This window comes from Cynara cardunculus (assembly GCF_001531365.2).
Source record: "Cynara cardunculus var. scolymus isolate 2C chromosome LG 2, CcrdV1, whole genome shotgun sequence".
NCBI lineage: Eukaryota > Viridiplantae > Streptophyta > Magnoliopsida > Asterales > Asteraceae > Cynara > Cynara cardunculus.
In genome coordinates, this window is record NC_037529.1 from 2,767,893 (window position 1) to 2,790,983 (window position 23,091).

Genomic DNA, 23,091 nt, shown 5'->3' on the forward strand with positions numbered 1-23,091 from the left:
GTTTCGATAGGTTATGGTTACACTTGATTGATCATGGTTTCGATAGGTTATGGTTACACAATCACACAATTATCACAAGAGGAGAGAAGAAAGTGGAAACGAACGTACAGGAAAAAAAAAGGATAATTATGACTAATTAAAATAAAGTAAAAATTATAAAAATTACTTAACATTACTGTTCTTATTAATTTATTTATATTTAATATAAGTTAATTTATTAATTAAAAAAGTTTGAGGTTATTGTTCTCGCATTCTCGTAAATCACATTAGTTCCCGTTTGAACCTCGATTTTTGTTGTTGTATCTTTCCTTTTTGTCTGGTTTAGTTTGGTTTTGCTGTTTCTCAGGATGTTATAGTTTTGATTTTTGGTTTTTCTGTAAGTTCCTTTAGGGTGCGTTTGGTATGCAGACTGGACGGGACGGGACGGGACAAAAAAAAAGTCCCATGTTTAACATGTCATGGACAAAAATTACATGGGACAAGATGGGACTATTTTTAAATTTGATGGGACAAAAGGTGATGATTTTTGTTTCACCAAAAAAGGTGGAACAACATGGGACTAAATGCAAATTTACTACCTTACCCTTAAACCCAATAGAAAATTGCCCTCGTCTCTTTCACACCCACACCAGTTCCACTACCACATCGCCTCCTTCCACCGTCTCCTTCCACCGCCTCCTTCCACGCCGTCTCCTTCCACCGCCTCCACCGCCTCCTTCCACCGGCTTCTACCATATCGGTATGATTTCTCTTTTGGCATCAATTTCTTTTTGCTGTATCGATTTCATTTGCGTCGATTTCCCTTTGCTGTATCGATTTCTCTTTTGCTGTGTCGATTTCTCTTTTGCTGGCATCGATTTCTCTTTTGATGGCATCGATTTCTTTTGGTAGATTTTTGGTAAACCCTAACAAAATCCCCTCTGGATCGATTTCTTTTGGTAGATTGTGGATAGAATATGTGTGATATGAAACTGTTAATCACACTCTTTTTCTAATATACCTGTGGGTAGATGCTAATGCTTTGTTTCTAATATACCTGTGGGTAGATGTTAATCATCCTCTGTTTCTAATATGAAACTTTGTAATTGCCTATGCTCATGAATCCTTATGTCTTGTGGTATGACAAATGTTATTTGTGGTAATATTTAATGTATTAAACTTGATTATAAAAACTATGTAATTAAAATATATTTTTCTGTAATGAAGCTTGTGAAGCCAGCTTTGTGCAATCGAATTTGTGACCATTTTTTGAATGCGTGTGTCATTTGTGCCGTAGAAAAAGAAATACTTGCTAAGGTTACAAATCAAGATGTAATGACTCGTTTTCAAATGATGAAAACTCGTAGAAATCAACTTATGTAATCACGTATTATTAATTATAATGATTGATGTGTTGGTATATTGTTAGTTTAAGTGACCCCAGTGTATAAAATTCCTGGATCCGCCACTGGCTGTAGCTGTAGCTGTGATTGTGGTGTATGTATAAAAGTCAAAAAAAACATACATAATTACTATAAGGACTAAAAAAACTTTAATCATTTAAAAAAAAAAAAAAAAAAAAAAACCCATAAAATTTCTACTCTGGCATCGTGCCATGTCGTTCCAGTCGGTAATTGCTTTTATGATGATTTTATTTAATTATGTTTGGTCAAAATGTCGAAGATAATGGAACCTTCGACTTAATTGGTCCATCATCGTTGTACCTTTCTTATTTACTTAATTGGGTCATCAACTAACATTCACATTATCTTTACCTCATCAACTTTTGTGGTTTATGTCCAAAATAACTCAATATTTTTCTAAAATTACATTTTTAACCCTTGAATTTATAAGTTTATTAACTTTACACACACACATACACACACACACACATATATATATATATATATATATCCTTTGGTCTCACATGATCTCAGATTGTCAAATTGCAATGATTCCTCCATTAATCATTAATGGAGTTTGGTATTTGGTCTGGGGAATTCTATCAAAAATGGGAAGTTTCTTGTTGGTTTTTCAACCAAGATCGGATCCCTGGTACAATGGAAAATACAAGCTTAGAGTCATCAATCCGGAAAAAAAAAAGAGGGAATATAATCACTTTCTTTCAGTGACATATATATGGGTTCTTTAGACATGTACAAAATATAATGTTTGTTCTTATAAAAAAATAAATAAATTGTATGAAAAAGTAACGTACTTTGACTTGATTTTCATTTTGGATAACATACTTTCAAAACTTCCATTTTGATACATAAGATGTAAAGTTTTAAACGTTTAAATATCCGGGTAACCGGTTGAAACATTAACCGGTTACCATGTTGATGTGGTGTGTGGTATCCGGTTAATGCTTTAGCAAATAATACTAAGTTGGATACCACATTAACATGGTAACCGGTTAATGTTTCAACCGGTTACCCTGGTATTTAAACGTTTAAAACTTTAAATCTTATGTATCAAAATGAAAGTTTTAAAAATATGTTATCAAAAATGAAAATCAAGTCAAAGTACATTTTTTTTATGCAATTTACCTTATAAAAAATCAATTAATTTTTAAAATTATCTAGTTGAATCTGTCCCAAATTACATTTCTGCATTTCTATGTTAATTTATCGTAAAACAAGTGTTTATTTTTTCAAAAGTAATTTTTTATTTTTTTCGTTCTATCCTTAATTATTAGATGGAGAAAGTTTCTCCCTCTATTATCAAAGCTTAAAATGTTTTTTGATTAATTTAAAAGTGTAACAATTATTAAATTGTGTATCATTTTTATTGTAAACATTTATTTTTTAACAGAGGGATGTATTTTAAAAATACATTTCGTAAATAAATGATTATTTAGAAACTTAATAGGCTTAACAAGACTCATAGTTATTCAATCAGTTATACATGACTATTTGGTAGTAGCTTAACAATATAGAATGTGACTAATTCAGTTGGTTTCTAAGGGGGGCTTTATGCGGAAAGTCAATTTTTTCCCAAACATCTCCCTCCCAATTCAAAAACACACTCCTTCCGTCTATGAAAAATCCATCCCAGATAAAAATCTTTCTACCCTATACAAACAGATTAATATACACAGAAAACGTCGTGTCGTGACTCTTTGAGTGATTATATGGTTGTTGGGTCTCGATAATTGGACGGTGGGCTGCTCGTATTACATTGGGGAATTTGGGCTTTAAAAATAGTAGTTGAAGTTGAGTGATTATTATTGGGTTATTCGGCCCAATAAAAGTATTTCCCTAATTTTTTTAGTTATTTTTAATCATTTTTGACAAATATACTAACTTATTTTTTGAATTTAATATAAAATTTTATTTAAATTGTGAAAAATAGTTTATAAGATAGTTCAAAAGTTAGCTTATGAAACATTACTTGGAGTAACGTTTCAATAAACATTAGAAGCTTTTTACCCCTTTCTTAAAAACAGTCTTTGTATTTAACTGTTATTTAAATAATACAGAGATTAAAATTAAAAAGGCTACCCTGTATTAAAACAACAAAAACTCATCGAAATGGACATAATAACTAGGTTTTTATAAGAACTTATTAATGAATCTCGTTAAATCATGAACTCGTGTGCACAATACAGGAGTGTTTTGGAATATTATTGTTCATTTCTCATCTTCTTCGATCCCTCGTCATCTTGATTAAAATCCCAAATGTAATTCATAAGAGGGAAATCCTATTAAAAAGTCACAAGTAAACCCCAACAAAGATTTGTAACATCCTCAATGTCTTGAATAGTTTGAAGCTAGCCCAGAATAAGTTGTCGATGACAAAAACAGTAATTGTTGAAATCTGTCACTAGAGAATTTACGAATGATGAAAACCTAAATTTTATCAAAATCAGAGCATAAGGTTCCCTTTCATCTATACAGTTTACAATTTATTGTTATTTTCGTCCCTCACAAAACAGAAAACCATATATTGAACTATTCTTAGAAACGGAACACAAGAACAAAAACCATATTTCAAATATTCATGGATTAAAGTTGCAATATTTAACAAACCATAAGGATGAATTTTGTAATTTACTTTTGTCTTTGTACAATATTAGTACTCAGGGCCGGCCCTGGCCACGTGCAGCCCGTGCGGCCGCACAGGCATTAAAGCCTAAAGGGGTATCAAATTGTCATTTATTACTAGTTCGGGGTTTAATAATTTGAAAATTGAACAACTGAGTTTTAACTATAAAAAATACTATATGCACGTTGTTGGAGAAAGTTGGAAAAGTTTTTGTTTCGGAGTTTTTTTGCAGATGTAAGGATCATTTTTTTAGTTGGAAGGGACATGTTTGAAAAAAACTTGGCTTTCTATATAAAGTTCCCCCTAAAAGCTTACTGGATAATTCAATTTCTATATCATTAATCCACTACGAAACAGTCATGCATAGTTATTAAGTTGCTAACAGATAGACCCTTAGCCTTTAGTCGATAGACCTGCAACTTTTGAGTTTTATTTTTTGCTTACTATGACAGTAATTTGGATGTAATTTACTATTTTAGTTAAAAACTAATTATAGTTTTACTTGTCTTTTAAGTCTCATATATTGAAATAAAGTTTCTATTTTGCTAATTTCAATTTGGAAAAGAAGGAAACACGATCTTAATCTAGGATTTATCATTTTATATTTTGTATTCAGGGTTTTGGTTTTTATGTCCCCCCATTGTATTTTTTATTATAATTAATAAAAATCAACATAAGAATGAGATACTTAACTTGAATAGGTTCTAAACTCTTTTAAAAAATCGCATGTTTCGTTGTTTCATTGGCTTAAAAAATAGGCTTAGAGGCATTTTTTATTTATTTTCGCTCAAGACATCAAAAATCTTAAGACCGGCCTTGTTAGTACTTTAAGGTGTAAATGCGCTTTAGATATTCCTTAGCATATAATTTTGACTTGGTAAAGTGTTTCACGTAATTGATCGAGGCCTTTTTGACTTTTGAGCAGGTAGGTCGTGGTTGACCTTTGTAGACTTTTTCTTGATATATATGATTTGTATATTAACTAGAAGGATATTCGCACAATGTAACGATATACATCTTGATTTTAATGTTTCGTTTTATATTTTGGGTCTATCAATGTTATAATATGATTTTATGTGGTTTTGAGAAACCTAAAATATTTTTATTTTTGAATGAAATATAAATTTGAAGATATTATAAAATTTTGATAAAAATAAGCGATATTAGTATCAAATTAACTATTTAAAAGTTTTTTTTTGTGTAATTTCTTTAATTCAAATTTTTATTATGATTTAATTGAATTTTAAGAACGACCTAATTTAATTTAGTTTAATAATATAATTTATTTAAGATAATATTTAAGTATTCCGTTAGAACTCAATGGTTATTCTAATTATATTTTAGATATTTTATAATTAAAATGAGATGTTTATCCTCTAAGATTATGTATATCTGCAGTTAGTTACACGAATTCAAACATGAAGCTTTAATAAGTTGTACTTACGCATACTTTACTTGTAATCTTGAATTTTAGTAATATGCATCAATAAACAATACTTTATACATAAAAAATAGTTTTTGTCAAATGCTTTATAATATAACGAGAACACATTTATTTTATGAACATTTTCACACACACACACACCCACTCACACACATAGACATACACAACACACACACATATATAGGACAAGTTCAAATGAAAAGTTAAACATTTTGCAAGAAGACGATAAATCTTAATATCATATATGATTACAGACATGATACACATGCTTAATCATATATGATTAAACACATGTTGTATTGACAACATATAGATGTTTAATCATATATGATTAAACAAATCCAAATGAGTTTAATCATATATAATATTGAAACTTTTCGGATTCTCGCAAAATGTTTAACTTTTCGCATAATTCTTCCTATATATATGTAAGAAAGACAGTATAGGTTTTCATAAACTCTGTTCTTATTATTTCATAAGTTGTATATTTGAAAAATTAAGAGTTTTGAATAACAGATACCTGTATGATTCATAATATAGTATAAATATATTTAATACAATCTCCTGAAGCTATATATTTGAACTTTCTAAATTAATTTATAAATACGTTCAAACATAAGATAATTATTAAGCTCTACTAATACAACATGATTTAGGATCGTGTGAGACTAGACTGCTCTCATGAAACCCGTGAGACAACATAAGCAATACTAAACCTTCATAACAAAACACTGTGAAGATAAACATTTACAATGTTTTTGTTGTGAAAGTTTCAGTATTTTTGTACCTTCACAATGTTTTGATGTAAAACTTCAATGTTATTTTTTGGTCTTACGAAAACAAGTTCATCTCATGTGAAAGCTACCCAACACAACATGACATTATATAAGACGAATAACCAATCGGTAACACTCTCTCTCACTCTAGCAAAATTCTATAAAACCATAAAAATAAAACCTATTTTCACTTTTAAAATCAGGCTTGGATTACGATATATTGTATGGATACGCTTTTAGATGTGGACACATGTCGCTATCTTCTAACAATAAAGAACCAGCCCCACCACTAAGATCCCGTTGAAAGTAATCGAGATCAAGATCAATACCGAGACCATGACTACAACCTCTGTTATATACCAATTTTAATATTAGTACTATAACGTTTTTGCAACGAATAAATTAATTTTTTTTAAATAAGAATACAAAAAAACCAATAAAAAAAACAAATCGACAACATAAAGTCGACAAAACAAAAAACCAACACCAACCCACCTTTTACAAGACAACGAATAAATTAACTAAATATTATCGTTGTCAAATTGCCAATTTTGAATTTTAAATGTATATTACATATTTTCAAACGTATTTGATATAACACATATTCTACTAAATCTTTTCTAAGTCAATTGTCAATGGGTTATAATAAATGTATTCACGTCTACCTGTCGGATGCATCGTTTTCTTATTAATATCAAGTCGCTCTGATTTGATTTGATTTTGAATTAAAACGCGTATATATAACTACCCTTTCTGTGTTTCCTCTTACTACGTTGTTAATTATAAACATACGGGTGATTTTTGTTGTTGTATCTTTTCTTTTTGCCCGGTTTAGTTTGGTTTTGCCGTTTTTCGAGATGTTTCATTTTTGTTCGGTTTTGCTGCTTGTAGAATCTATTTTTGTTTTTCTGTAAGTTTCTCTAGGGTTTTAGTAAATGGTTTGCCTTTCAAAAAAATAGAACTTATGTACACGTGTTGTTTCTTTTCTATTATACCATTTTTATTAAAAAAATCTAAAGAAAAACAAATGGATCTCAAACTTATGTGCATATTGAATAAATTGCTCTCAAATTACTTATGTACATACCGTCTAGATGAACGGCAACCAGAGTGTTTCTTAGTTTTTGGTTTTTTTTATGATTTTTCCCTGAACCTAACCATATATATATATATTATATGAGGATCAAATAAGGTCGAAGACCGTGAGGATCGATATCAATCATCCAATGGAATATTAGTTTTTAGTAAGACCGATAAAATAACTTTTTTCCCGAGTCATGTAATTAAAACTTTAAAAATTCAGATTTTTAAATTTGTAAAATATTGATTGATTTAAAGTTTCTTTACTTTCATTTCTCGGGTTGGGCTTACATTTTTATATATAAATGTTCCAACGGCCCAAAAATAAAAGTATAATATATTGATAATCGTGATTTTAACGATGGTAATGTGTTGTTGTTATAGTGCAAACAATTAAATACTCTTAGGGGCTGTTTGACAGTTGTTAAATGGTTTTGTGTAGAATCATTAAGTGATCAGAATGATTAAGGGGCTGTTTACCAAATTTTCTGTTAAGTCCTGTATGGATAAATTTGTCTGTCTGGGTAAATTTGTATGTCTGGATAAATTTATGTTGTTGTTTACTTTTCTATCCGAATCAACAGTCTGAATAACAGAAATGACCAACTTACCCCTGAGGATGAAGACATGTCATACAAATAATTTTCAAATAGATACAATAACATAAAAAGCAATGGAGAAGCAAACAGAAGCTGTAGACTAATAGATTAAAACAGATGGAAACATAAGCAATGGAGAAGCAAACAGAATCACAGGGGTTCTGGACATGAATCACAGGGCCTATCAAAATCTCTAAAAATCAGGCGCATTGAGAAGCAAAATCGATAGATATAATAGAGAAGCAAAACCAAAAGCAAACAAAAATATCATGTGCAATCGATTTCACAGTCGTTTTCAAGTAGTGTTCCTTTCTCAAAAGCAAAATCGATAGTATAGTGGAGAAGTAGTTACCGATTTGAAGCTTGCAATCGATTTCATAGTCGTTTTCAAGTAGGGTTCCTTGAAATTGATTTGAAGCTCGCAATCAATTTCACAGTCGCAATCGATTTCGCAATCGATATTGACTGATAGACGACGATAGGCTGTTGAGAGAGGCGAGAGGCGTGTATTTTACCCCTGATTGTCTTTTTTTGGGCTTAATGTGGACAAGGGCTATTTTTGATCTGTGCGAATAAACCCATTTATGTGCGAATAATCCCCAAGTAAACACACCATTTTGGCTGTGCGAATAAGCTCGTTTATTGATTAAGCTCATTAAGCCCCAAGTAAACACACCCTAAGAGACTCTCATGATGTAGTGTAAAATGAAATATAATTGTTTGGTAATTGCTTACAATGAAATTAGGGCTCTTAACGGTTAAGGAAGACCCATGATACAAAATCATTCAGAGGGTTTTATAATCATTAAGAGGCAGACTTTTTTTTTACCAAACAAGATTCACCTCTTAATGATTCAGAGATTGCCTCTTAATGGAACTATTAAGAAGTAAACAAACAACCCCTTATACATATTCCTATTTTATTGGCAAAATTTCTTTTTCCATAACCTGTTTGGTCCGATTACGAACGAGAGTGTAATAATCAGTTAAGGTGGTGCCAGTTTTCAGGCAACATATATATGTTGATAGTAATCAATAAAGTTATCAAGGCCCGTTACAAATGGAAGTGTAGTAACCGGTTGTTGGTCCAGGTCCTCGGGAAAAATATATGTATCAGTAGTAACCAGACAAGTAGTTGGTCCCATTACCGGTTAAAGGCGTAGCGATTTTATGTAGAGGTGATGGGGATGGCGATAGGAGGAAGGGAGGCCCATTTAGTATATACATCAACGCACAGATATATACCACCTCGAAATAGAAACAACTAATAGAGAGTGGAACATGTTTAATGGACAATTTGTCTATCACTTTGACTTCCTTCCGACTAAGAATTTCGACATACAAACCTATGTGGGAGCATATATATATATATATATATATATATATAGGTCTAATCAAATGAGAACTAATTAGTTTGAGGTAACCATGAGATCCAATCTCAACCACAAATCAATAAATAAATTAGGAAATTTATAATTTAGGTAATTTTGAATTACAATTTTAATACAAGGACATTTTAGGTATTTTAAAACTCTCATCTCTTCCTCCTCTCTTCTCTCCCCGTCCTCCATGATACCACAATGGTATCACAATGCATCATATATGTGCGTGAGTATCACACTGAGGTCGTTTGTGTGGTCGATTGGAGATGTAACACAATGGTATCACAATGCATCTTATATATGTTTGGGTATCACATTATGTCTTTTGTTTAACAGAGTCAATATTTTTAGGTATCACAGTGGTATCACCGAAAGCCGGATGACGGTCGCCGGAGGACAGAGGACAGAGAGAGGAGAGAAAATACCCAAAATGTTCTTACATTAAAATTTTAATTTAAAATTACCAAAATTATGAATTTCCTAATTTATCTATTGATTTGTGGTTGAGATTGGATCTCACGGGTTACCACAAACTAGTCAGTTCTTCCTTAAATGAGCCCATATATATCTCTCCTATTTAAATGAGAACTAAACAATCTGTGATAACTATGAGATCCAATGTGAGTCACACATTTAAGATAATTAATGTAAATTTTAATTATATATATATATATAGAGAGAGAGAGAGAGAGAGACCTAATCAAATGAGAACTAATTAGTTTGTGGTAACCGTGAGGTCCAATCTCAAAAACAAATCAATAGATAAATTAGGAAATTTATAATTTTGGTAATTTTTTATTAAAATTTTAATGCAAGGGTATTTTAGGTATTTTCTCTCCTCTCTCCTATCTCCTCTCTTCTCTCTCCGTCCCCCGGCCTCCGACCACCGTCCTCCGGTGATACCACAGTGTTATCACAATGCATCATATATGTGATTGGGTATCACACTGTGGTCGTTTGTGCGGTCGATCGGATATGTAACACAGTGGTACCACAATGCATCTTATATGTGCTTGAGTATCACACTGTGGTATCACCGGAGGATGGTGGAAGGAGGACGGTGGTTGGAAGACGGGGACGGAGAGAGAAGAGAGGAGAGAGGAGAGAAAATACCTAAAATGTCCTTGCATTAAAATTTTAATTAGAAATTACCAAAATTATAAATTTCCTAATTTATCTACTGATTTGTAGTTGAGATTGAATCTCACGGTTACCACAAACTAACCAGTTCTTCCTTGAATGTGCCCCTATATTTATATAAATGGGTATTTTATCAAACTTGTTTTTTATATTTAATTAAATTATTCCAAGTTTTACTTATACATCTCCTCAATGACTAACATCATCTGATGAAAAACCTTAATTGTAAAGTAATAAATAATCGCAAAAAAACCCCTACAAGTCAAGGAACACTATTTGTAGTATTTACATAAATAATTAATTTTATCTTGAAACTTGTTTGAATTTTTTTTAAAGGTCAAATGTTTACCAAAAACCAATCAAACGTATAGAAAAACCGTCAAGTATTTCTGCAAGTAGAACCACCCGAAGCTAGCTAACGTAAAACAAAACTAACCAGAATTAGACCAAACAAAGAAACAAAAACAACAAAAGAAGCCAAGACCACCCACGGCCTTACCCCCAAGTTACCAACTAACAGAACGACTCATAGCTTTGAAGGGGACGTAAAAAGTAGGCGCAATGAGCCAAAGATCCTGCGAAATTTGACCTTTTTGAATTCTTCTCAAGATCCAGTCTTAAGATCTGTGTATACCTGCAAATACAAGGTCTTCAGATTACGAAGTTCCCATATCATATATGCCGCGGATCAGGCCTCTGACGTGTATCTCAATTGACAAAAGGGTGAGGAGACTTTATCCAAATATATGCCAACACGAATGCCGAGATTCACTCAGATGGTTTAAAATCTTGATTGTCGAATTACCAATATTGTCTTCGGTCTTCCACCATTGATGTATGAATGACCAAACTTTCAAGGCTTTCAACACTTTATAAGACGGTGAATTAAACTATAGTAATCATGATTAATCATTAAACCTTCTTATGCAGTTTCTACGCATCTTTTTTTCCTTAAATACTTATCGATATTTTTAGGAAAATAAATGTTTATAACTTTAATAAAATTTATAACCATCTTACTAATCTATATTATATTATAAAGCATTTGACAAAAACTCTTAAAACTATTTTTTATGCATGAAGTAATGTACATTAATGCATATTATTTAAAGTTTCAGATTACAAGTAAATTATGCACAAATACAACTTATTAAAACTTTATATTTGAATTCGTGTACCTAACTATGGATAAACATAATCAAATAGAGGATAAACATCTCATTTTAAAATATAAAAAATCTAAAATATAATTAGGATAATTATCGAGTTCTAACAAAATAATTAATTATTATCTTTATAAGAAAATTATATTATTAAACTAAATATAAATTACTTTGTTATTGAATCTAAATTAAATTATAATAAAGAAATTGAATTAAAAATTACACAAAAAATAAGTAATTTTAAATAGTTAATTTGATACTAATATCGATATATTTTTGTCAAATTTTTATGATATCTTCAAATTTATATTTTATTCAAAATAAAAACATCATCGTTTTTTCAAAATCACATAAGGCCATATTATAACATCGACTAAGATAAAGAATAAAATAAAATATTAAAATCAAGATGTATCTCGTTCCATTACGCGAATACTCTTCTAATATAATATAAAAATAAAACATTAAATAAAAATCATTTATATCAAATCTGTTTCATTTATTACTACACACCAACCGAATTATTTTTCTTTTAATTGGTCTTTCTCTATTGACCCCAAATTCATTAACTTCATGTTTTCCCTCCAATTTTCGAAATTCCTTATAACAAACGTGTGTTAAAATCAATACACCTATAAAAAGTAGACATTACTTACGTTATTACAAACATGTAGTTTATCAGCTTATCAGATATCACTTGCTTTATCAAGTAAACATACAATGACCCATTATCTTACTTGGTTAATGATTATCGGGTAAAAGACGTTTACCAACTATTTATTTTGATGATCGAGAATATTACATGACAAAGTAAGCAAGAGTGGTGACTTTTACCAGTTAACGTTTAATAAACGACCCTGGAATTGTATTAAAAAGATTCTTATAAGGATATAACAATGCTTTTTAATTTTTTTCTTAATAAAAAAGATTATGAATTACCAACCAGCGTTTAACAAATCTTGAGTAAATACGTACTTTCCAACAACGATGGAGCCACAACGATTTGTGTCTATTTTAAGCTAGAAATTGTTTGATGTTTATATATGTTAACAACTAAAACAACGTTTTCTATAACAAGACATACAAACTCATGATGGAAAATTAGAACATGAAACTGAATATAAATAGATTTATAAATATTATGAAAATACAACGTGAAAAAACGACAGAGATCATATGAAAATGAAGAGTTGCTAACGATACAAACAAATAAAACATACCATCTCGCACAAACTAAGCTAACTTCAGAACTGATAAAAGTAGCTAGCTACTTAATTAATGAACTCAAGATCAAGCTTCAGGGAGTAGGAAGGATACCACCAGCGCCACCACCAATAGGAACACCGCCAATAGGTATCCCACCAAATCCGCCACCACCAATCGGACCACCACCGCCAAGTCCGCCACCACCGAGGGTTGGTAAGCCACCAAATCCGTTACCAAGTCCTCCAAAAGTTCCAATACCACCAGCAGGGCCACCAGGTCCACCATACTGAAATCCACCACCCACACCTCCGACTCCATGCGCACCACCAAAATCACCACCTACACCAACCCCAGTTCCCATCCCGCCCATGGGCAAACCATTGTTCCCGATACCATTAAACCCACCCGTTCCACCAAAAGTATAAACATTTTTCTGGTCAGTAAGACCAACTGTATCTGGGTTTTGTTTAGGAACATCTCTAGCAGTAGCGGTGAAGACCGCTACAGCTAAAACTACAAGTAACATGAGACACAACCTTGTCATATTTTTCACCTTTTTTCTTTGGATTCTACCCTCTAAAAGACTAGAAGTTGATGCAAGAATTTGGAAAATGAGAGGTGCCTATTTATGGGGGGAAAGTGAGAGTATGGCACAGTTGGGGGGTAGTAAATGTAATTTTAAATTTTGGCAGAAAGTAAACTGACATATTCACAGTGAATAAGCTATAAAATTCATAAAATACAACCTACTAAATTGCTTTCATTGGCCACATAATTAAGAGCACAAAAAAATTAAAAAAATAATAATTGAAATTATCATATAAATCCTTCTAAACATGCTATTAGTAATTAAATAAGATTTTCTTTTAATTATTTTAAAAAAATGTTTATAAGAGTTAAGCATGAACAAGGGTGTTTGGTTAGAGGTATTAAGCAGTAATCAATGAAAATGAGAAAAACTGTTTGGTATTATATAATATAACTAGAAGAGTACTCGTGCAATGCAGCGATATACATCTTGATTTTAATATTTTATTTTATTTTTTATCTCAGTCGATGTTATAGAATGGTTTTATGTGATTTTGAAAAAGCGTTGATGTTTTTATTTTTGAATAAAATATAAACTTGAAGATATCATAAAAATTTGACAAAAATATATCGATATTAATATCAAATTAACTATTTAAAATTCCTCATTTTTTGTGTAATTTTTAATTCAATTTTTTGTATTATAATTTAATTTAGGTTCAATAACAAAGTAATTTATATTTGGTTTAATAATATAACTTTCTTATAAAGATAATAATTAATTATTTTGTTAGAACTCGATAATTATCCTAATTATATTTTAGATTTTTTATATTTTAAAATGAGATATTTATTCTCTAATTGATTATGTTTATCCGGAGTTAGTTATACAAATTCAAACATGGAGCTTTAATAAGTTGTACTTGTGCATAATTTACTTGTAATCTTGAAATTTTAAGTAATATGCATCAATGTACAATATTTCATTCATAAAAAATAGTTTTTAAGATTTTTTGTCAATTGTTTTATAATATAGTATAGATAATGAGCTCATTCCTCCAGAAGCCCAAATTTTTATTCCAAATTAATCTGGGGGGAAATGAAAATTTATTCTTATTTTTATTCACTGTCATTTTCATTCTCATTTTTATTTCGCAGTATGAACCAAACAGCCTCTAAAAAAAGAAAGTAGGAAATAAGAGTTGTAATATATTTATACTATATTGCTTGTTTTAGCAAAAACTTTAATAAAAACTTCATAAACACAAAATTAGTTTTACATGCATTTCATTTCATGATGGATAAATTCAATAATTTTCTTTTGGATGGAGATTTTAATTTAGATAAAGTTTTGATTCATGAGAATTATTAATCTCATTTTACGTTACTATTTCGGTAGTCGTTTCAGAATTTTACTGTAAATGTCGTAAAATTACTGTGTATTCATCGTAAGATGGTAAACACATTTGTGTTACTGATAAGTATTTTCAACAACCTTTTAATAACTGTGAATAGCATTTCAGACATTTACCAAAATAAACCCAAGATTGTAGACAAATACTCGATGCATCTGATTTAAATAACGTAATTTATATGCAGTGCAGATATTTACAATATATACTATATTTTCATTTTTATAGTAACATCATGAAAACTACCAGTACATGCATTTATTATCCATGTGACATTCGTGTTAGACAAATTTACCTTCTAATCGTAAATTTAATCTATAAAATTAATGAAATACTTAAATTACTGATTTCGTGCACATGCTGGTGCTAAGAATCGCCACCTCACCATGATTCATCAATTATCATACACGTTTTCCTCCCAACCCAACCTACTTCATTAATTCGTTTCTACATTTAGAAGTTATAATAAATATCTTGCCAAATTAAAATTAAAATGGTTTTCTTTCCATTTTTTCGACACTGTTTTCTTCGATACGTCTCCTTGTTATAGGACATCATGTCGTCGCAGTTTTTAAATCAAACCTTAACTCTGATCGTATTATTTCTTAAGTCTAAAATTATTTGATTAGAACATAAAAAATCTTGCATCAATTGAAAAAGAGAGAAAATGGTCAAACTTTTTACCAAATAAATGAAGACATCAGGTATTTGAATCCAGCGGGCAAGAACAGATCACTTGTTACCCCACAATACTCCGAAAGAGAAATTTCATTTGTGAATATAAATTCTCTTTTTATAACTTTTCTTTATATAAACTTGGGTGTTTGGATCAGTTTGTGTGCAGTGCACATCAACTAAATATATTTGATTCTGAAGTTAATATTAGGCAGAACCTCAAGTGATGGTCCAGTTTGTGTACACCTCAACTAATTACATTTGGTCCAAAAGTTATTAGTCAAACAAACTCCTCAATGACGCTGAAGGGAATTGAAGCAAACACAATGTCTTATTAGTTGAGTTACTCCGAAAGGTAATTTAATAACGTTTTATTTATCACATTTGTATTCAAATGTTGGTGCAAATGATGTAGCGAAAAGAAGTCTATATAAAGATTATAATGAACAAGTTCACATGTTGTAACTTTTGAAGTCCAGAACAAAAGATTAGCCCCATAACCTTATAACTAAAAATATCAGTAGAAATCATCGGTAGTTCGTACCTGGGGTTTATAAGGAGCTAAAATTTCTATTGATGTGGGACGTGTCGTCCCACTTCTAATTCATTTTAGAGACGTGATTAAAGTTTTTGATAACCCACAATTTTGAATTGACAAACTCAAATGCCATTTTTCATCAACGGGGGAAAAGTTGTTCAAACTTCCCCTCTTAAATTCCTGACATCCTTGTCATCCGACTCGGTATCCTCCTTGTTTATCAGTAATGTGCAATACACCTAAGATGTTACAAACACCCTTCCTTAGTAACTCTTATCATGATCTATGAGGTTTGCTCCACCATCTTGATGACATAAGTACTGACTCTGATACCATTTTGTAGCGCCGAAAGCATAAAGTAGCAGACTAACCTAATAGATTTTGGTTAATTAAAACAATGATGTCTCTGGCATGCTGCTCAGTTGCAAATGGACGACGCTAGGGGTGTTCCAGTGCGTTTAGTGCGGTTTGAAGCAAAACCACAAACCGCACTGCATATGCGGTTTGAACATTTTTTTCAAACCATACACCACGAAAAACTGCACCGCGAAATGCGGTTTGGTGCGGTGCGGTTTATGTGGTTTGTACCTAACATACTTTACGTCTATAATCCAATATTATAGAATCAACTATAAGGTGACTACCTCAAACGGCACCACATATGCAATTTGAGCATTTTTCCAAACCATACACCATAAATTAAAAATATTACATAAACTTAGCAATTATATATATATATATATATATAATGTGTGGTGCGTTTTGAACCGCGTTTATATGCGGTTTGGTAAAAATGCAAACCACAATTCCTACCGCGGAAGTTTTAAGCCGCAGTTTGAAGTGCCACGTGGGCGGTTTGTGCAGTTTGGTGGTTTAAATGAACACCTTTAGACAACACGACTTTGCCCAAATACAAAACAAGTCTCGGGTTCAATCTCCCCCCTCCCTCGGACGTGTAGCTTCAACCACTAATTGAGCCAAAAAAAAATACCTTCTCATAGTGGACTCCTTGTAGGTTGGTTCCATGTAAAATCGGTTGAGATTACCTATATTCGACGTTTTAGTTCCGAAAACTTAAACTATGATATATAATATTGGTATCCCATAACTTATTCGTAAATCCAATTTCTATTAATTTGGGATGCGTTATCACGTAGGATTATTTTGGGTTCTTTTTCTCGTAAGACACAAGTACCATATTTACATTTATTAATGATATTATCGTCTGTATATTTACATTGAGAAACAATATTTATCGAATGTTTGTTTGACGTATCTTTAATAATTCATAAAATAGTGAAAAATAATAACTAAAATCAACATGTTTAACTAAACAACTTCAAAATCCATAATGAATAATTTAACAACTACTTTGTATTATTTATTTTCTTTAGTATTCATGAGTTTTCGAGTTAGTTTATGTCCATTGACAAATTTTTGAGAAAACCATGAATAATCCAGAATCATCACAAGTGAACATTCACGTCCATAAAAGTTATAATAACATCAAGATTTAAACCCGAAGTAGATGAGATTTCCATTATATTCATCTGAGACTTATCCAATACGTCACAAATCCAAGTTGTTAGATAATAATTTGCTTAGAAAAATATTATATGTCATTTGGAAAAGATTTATTTTTTAAATATTAACAAATAAAGGAAGAAATATTTATTCCAAATATATATATATATATATATATATATATATAGAATTGGGATCACGTGAAACCAAGGGTTTTTCGTAAGAACCGTAAGACCAATTCTTAACCCTTGGATTAGATCTACTATCGTCAGATCTAAACATTCATAAATGCCACGAGAATTCTCAATAATTACAAAATTGTCACCGTGCCAATTTTAGACCATTAGATCATTAACTTATAAAGTTGATCAATGAACATAAATTGGTCTTATGGGTCTTACGAAAAACCTTCGGTCTCACGTGAACCCAACCCTATATATATATATATATATATATATACACTAGAAAGGTACACGTGCAATGCAGTAAGATATATCTCGATTTCAGTTTTTCATTCTATTTTTTTGGTCTCTGTCGATGTTATAATACGAAGTTATGTGGTTTTGAACAAACAAATAATGTTTTTCTTAGTAAAATATAAATTTAAAGATATCATAAAAATTACAAATATATATAAAAGTTATCATTTTTTGTGTAATTTCTTTAAATCAATTTTTTTATTATAATTTAATTTAGGTTTGATGTCTAAATAATTTATTTTTGATTTAATAATATAATTTTTACAAAGATAATAACTAAATATTCTGTTAGAACTCAATAATTATTATAATTATATTTTAGATTTTCTATTTAAAATAAGAATTTTATTCTGTATTTTATTATATTTATCTACAATTAGTTACATGAATTCAAACATAAACTTAGTAAGTTGTATTTACATATAATTTACTTGTAATATTGAATTTTAAGTAATATGCATCAATAAACAGTACTTCGTGTATAAAAAATGATTTTTGAGAGTTTTTGTCAAATGTTTTATAATATATATATATATACATAGGGTTGGTTTCACGTGAGACCAATGGTTTTTCGTGAGACCCATAAGACCAATTTATGTTCATTGATCAACTTTATAAGCTAATGATCCAACGGTCTAAAGTGCACGATGTCAATTTTGTAATTATTAAGAAGTATCGTGTCAATTTTGTGATTATGAATATTCATATTGTAGATTTAATCAAAGGGTTGAGAATTGGTCTTACGGGTCTCACGAAAAACATTTGGTCTCACATGATCTCAAGTCTATATATATATATATAATTTTATATATATTATCTGACATATAGTATAATGTAAATTATTGGTTGGTGAAGAAGTAATTGAAATGTCAGTGAACCGTTGGGTGTAAAGAATCATATTTTCCATTTCACCCCCTCTACATTAACCTCATCTCCACCTACCAAATTTTTTACTCCAATTAATTCAAAATTCACATTCTAACCAATTTAAATTTAAATTATGGTCACAAAGGTTCAAATGCGATGATTTCGGGTTACTTGTAAAGTTGGTGGTCGTCTGAAATTAATCGGCTCATATAACGAGTTAGATATCCAGGTTAATCAGAAAAAAAAAATTGTAATGAAATCTTCAGATATTTTGTAAATTAGTTACAAAATTAGGATTATGATTATCAGATTCCAAAAAAACATATAAAAAATACTGTTTTTTTTTAAAGTATGTTGTAATTTTGATCGGTTTAAATTAATATTTTATATTCATTATCATATAATTATTTTGATTGAAATACATGTCTAAATATTTTTATAGTCGTAGAAAATAATCTTATTTATAATGTGTTTTAGTAGAATGAAAACGATCACTTGTCAAATAAATTAGCCATGATTGTTCTTCGTCAAGTTTCACGAATAAATAACAGTGAGATTCAATGGTGGATTTATGGGTTATTTGTTTATCTCTTAGTAGTTCTATTAAGACGCAACATCTGAATCTTTAAGAGGTGAATTTTGTTTGACAAAAAAAAAAAAACAAGTCTTTTAATGGTTTTAAAACCCTCTGAATGATTTTGTATCATGAGTCTCCCTTAACCATTCAGCGACTCTAATTTCATTGTAAATAATTACCAAACAATTAAATTTCATTTTACACTATATCATGAGAGTTTCTTTAATCATTCTGACCACTTAATCATTCACCAACAAACCATTCAGTAACTGTCAGACAACCCCTTAGAAATTTATGTTATTGGTATCACTAATTAATTACAATAATATAAAATAAAAGTTAAAACTAGTTATGGAATAACGATAGAGGCTCGTTTTTCTGGTTCATTTTCGAGCTCCTTTCGTGGGGGGTTTCATGCTATAGGCAAGCAAGTTTTTGACATGTTGTCATCAAATACGAACCGAAACACTTATGAATCAATTGTAATTTCAATTTTTACAGTTAAGATTTGTGTTCTACCATTTCAAAGTGTCATATTGGCTTCAACATCGACTATTTTTGATCCATCAAGAAACATTTTTTTTTTATTTCCTTAAACTTTACTTCATTGGTTGAAGAATATGATTTATAATTATAATATGAAACTTTAATTTTTTTAGCTTATTAGATAGAAATTACCTGATTGTTTCGAAAATAAAAAACCGATCTTCTTGATATTTTACCAAATTTTGTATCGTGTTAACTTCCACCCATTTCCCTCATTTTCCGTTATTAAAAACGAGTATTTTCTTACGATTTTAATCGAAAATAGAAGAATGGTTTTTAAAATTCATTAATAAAAAAAGAAAAAAAAAAGAGAAAATGGCAATGATCAGTAGCTTTGGCATGGTCTACACCTTCCAAACCCTATGCGTTGACGTCACTTTCAGTTCCAGGCTCTTTCTTTTTATTATATCAAAATTATGTTTTGTTAACGTAACATGGTAGAATAAAACAGAGATTAATGTTTTATACTTGATAGAACTTTTATCTGGAATAGATAGAAACAGAACGTCATAAAGTGGAACAGACATGTTCCACTCTAACCCCATGGAACAAGTTAAAACAAGACTTATGTTTTACTAACATAAACTCAAAATAAAACTAACTCAAAGTTTGTTTGTTTACCTTTTAATAGTTCCATTAAAAGGCAACTTCTGAATCGTTAAGAGGTGAATTTTGTTTGACAAAAAAAAAATATGCCTCTTAATGGTTCTAAAACCCTCTGAATGATTTGTATCATGGATCTCCCTTAACCATTAAGAGCCCTAATTTCATCGTACACAATTACCAAACAATTATATTTCATTTTGCATTATATCATGAGAGTCTCTTAATCATTTTGACCACTTAATAATTTTGCACCAAACCATTCAGCAATTGTCAAATAGTCTCTCGTTTCTAAAACATCAAACACACTCCCCTCTTTATATTTTATTCATTTTTTAACTTTCACTTTACTATTTTTTCAAATATTAGTTTTATATAATTTTTATATTTTGATTAAATTATGTAATTTATTAAATATTAACAATATAGAAAAGGTGTAAAGTAAAATTTTGAAACTACATAAACTTTTTATTTTGTTGTCGATTTAATCGTCTTGATGAAAATTTTCTAATGATATATTTTATTACAAAAATATTCATTTTATTATAATTTAATAAATTACATAAATTAATTAAAGTATATAACATCTCATTAGCGATAAATTTTGTTCTTTTATCTGTAGTATATTTTCCAATTCTGACTAACCAAATGTTGAATAACTATTTTGTCCAGTCATGTTCTGTTTAGTCCAGTCTTGTTTTATCCTGTCATGTCATGTCCTGTTCTAATACCAAACATACCCTAAGGAGAAATTAATTAAAATAGTCATTTTCATATGTTGTTTTCATCTTTTAGTATTTTCTCTGCCAAAATCACCAAGATGTTACTAGATCCGCAAGTGGCAGATCCGCAATTCGTGGAGACGTTAAAGTGTAAAAAAAGTTATGAACCAGGTCTGCAAGTGTAGGAACCAAATATGTAATTCGCCACAACAGGATGGACTTGTGAACCTATATCAATTTTACAATTTTGGTCCCTATACTTACGAACCTGATTCAGAAACTTTTTTTTTACACTTTGACCCCTTTTGCAAATTGCGGATCTGTCACTTACGGACTTAGTGACATTTTAGTGATTTAAGGAGATAAATGTTTAAGAGGTGAAACACAAGTCGAAAATGTCTATTTCAATTACAGCTACTATTTTAAAATTTTGGAAGATTCACTGGAATTTTGCTCCAACAACTATACTAAAATTCTTCTTTAAAATAGAGAATTACAAGGGAGAGAAAAAAGAATTCTCCAAATTTTGAAGAAAAGAGAATATTTGACGAAAATGTATAATCTCGGATAAATTTCGTCTATAATATTATTTAACTGAAATCGTTAATCTTAATGAAATACACGTCTTTTTGTCCTTTTTTGAAAACGATGATTTGTTTGTAAGAAGTATATAAAAAAAGTTATATTAGCAATGAATAAACATAAAGAAGGATTTGTTATATAAGAAGAACGATCTATACATTTTCTTGTGGATTGTATGAGCTCGAAATCGGTAACTATATTCTTTTTAAAATGATTCTACATAATTAATTACAAATTTCGTCTATATGGTTATTGAAAATTTTGGATTGAGTCCCTCGGAAGAAATAATCACATGTATGGTCACCATGGTTTCAATTTTGTTACAAATTGGGTCTCTTACCCTAACTCCACTAACTAGTGGTACGTTAAATCAGGGGTAATATTGTCTTTTTTATATTGTATTTTAAAATTTTATACTTAAATATAATATATATATATATATATAATATATATATATATAGGGTATATATATATAATATGTGTCTGATCTTTGTGTATGAGTTGGCAATTAATCGCAAAAAAAAGGACTAATTTGTTGGGTATGACATCTTGGAGGACCTAATTACTTGAGAATCATTAGAAGGCACATAATGTATCAGGGGAAGCCAAGCTTTGGAATCTAGAAATAATCCATCAAAAGTCGGTGTGATAGATGCTACTTATGAGATTGCCAAGTATGGAACAAAATCACATGAAAAGATTAACTGCAATTTCGACAAATGCATATGTTTAGTAGCGTTGTGACTCTTGGGCAACGGTGGTTTCATAGAGGAAATCGAGAAGCCCACCCAGTTACTGGAAACCACGCTCTCAGAGTTTCGTCCGAGACATTTTCCTGATGTGGCTATGTATATGGTCAGGGACGAGCAACAAAGCTCAAGACTGAGTCCTATCTCGCTAGTGCTCAGTTTGCTAAAAAAACAAGTCATAGGTTGTCGTTTAACCCCGTCATCGTCCTCCAAGGACACACTAGCAACGGTGGCGGGTTTGAGTTGTATTACGAGGATGGAGCTGGGTTTGGTTTGAAGGCCATTACCGTTGAGTATGGTCGAAGTTTTGGTTGGGTTCTGGTTTTGAAGGATTATTGATTCAATTGACTCAAATTGAAGCGAATGAGCTAAGGAGAATGAATCAGAATCTACCAACGTCAAAGACCGCCATTGAAGCACTTTCGATGATTGAAATTCAAGAAATTCATATCCTGAATCCCATTGAACTGTTT

At 30.4% G+C, this 23,091-nt stretch overlaps 1 protein-coding gene across 1 annotated transcript; it reads right to left on the reverse strand.

Annotated features, from left to right (window-relative positions):
* Positions 1–12,719: 12,719 nt before the first annotated feature.
* On the reverse strand, positions 12,720–13,407 carry LOC112508024 (glycine-rich protein 5-like). Its single transcript, XM_025112804.1, has one exon. It carries the CDS (start codon positions 13,358–13,360, stop codon positions 12,908–12,910), a length of 453 nt encoding a protein of 150 aa, XP_024968572.1. The 5' UTR covers positions 13,361–13,407; the 3' UTR covers positions 12,720–12,907.
* Positions 13,408–23,091: the final 9,684 nt, after the last annotated feature.

Bases quoted from the DNA above. Each gene is read 5' to 3' on its own strand.
- LOC112508024 (XM_025112804.1), bottom strand. From the start codon at position 13,360: ATGACAAGGTTGTGTCTCATGTTACTTGTAGTTTTAGCTGTAGCGGTC.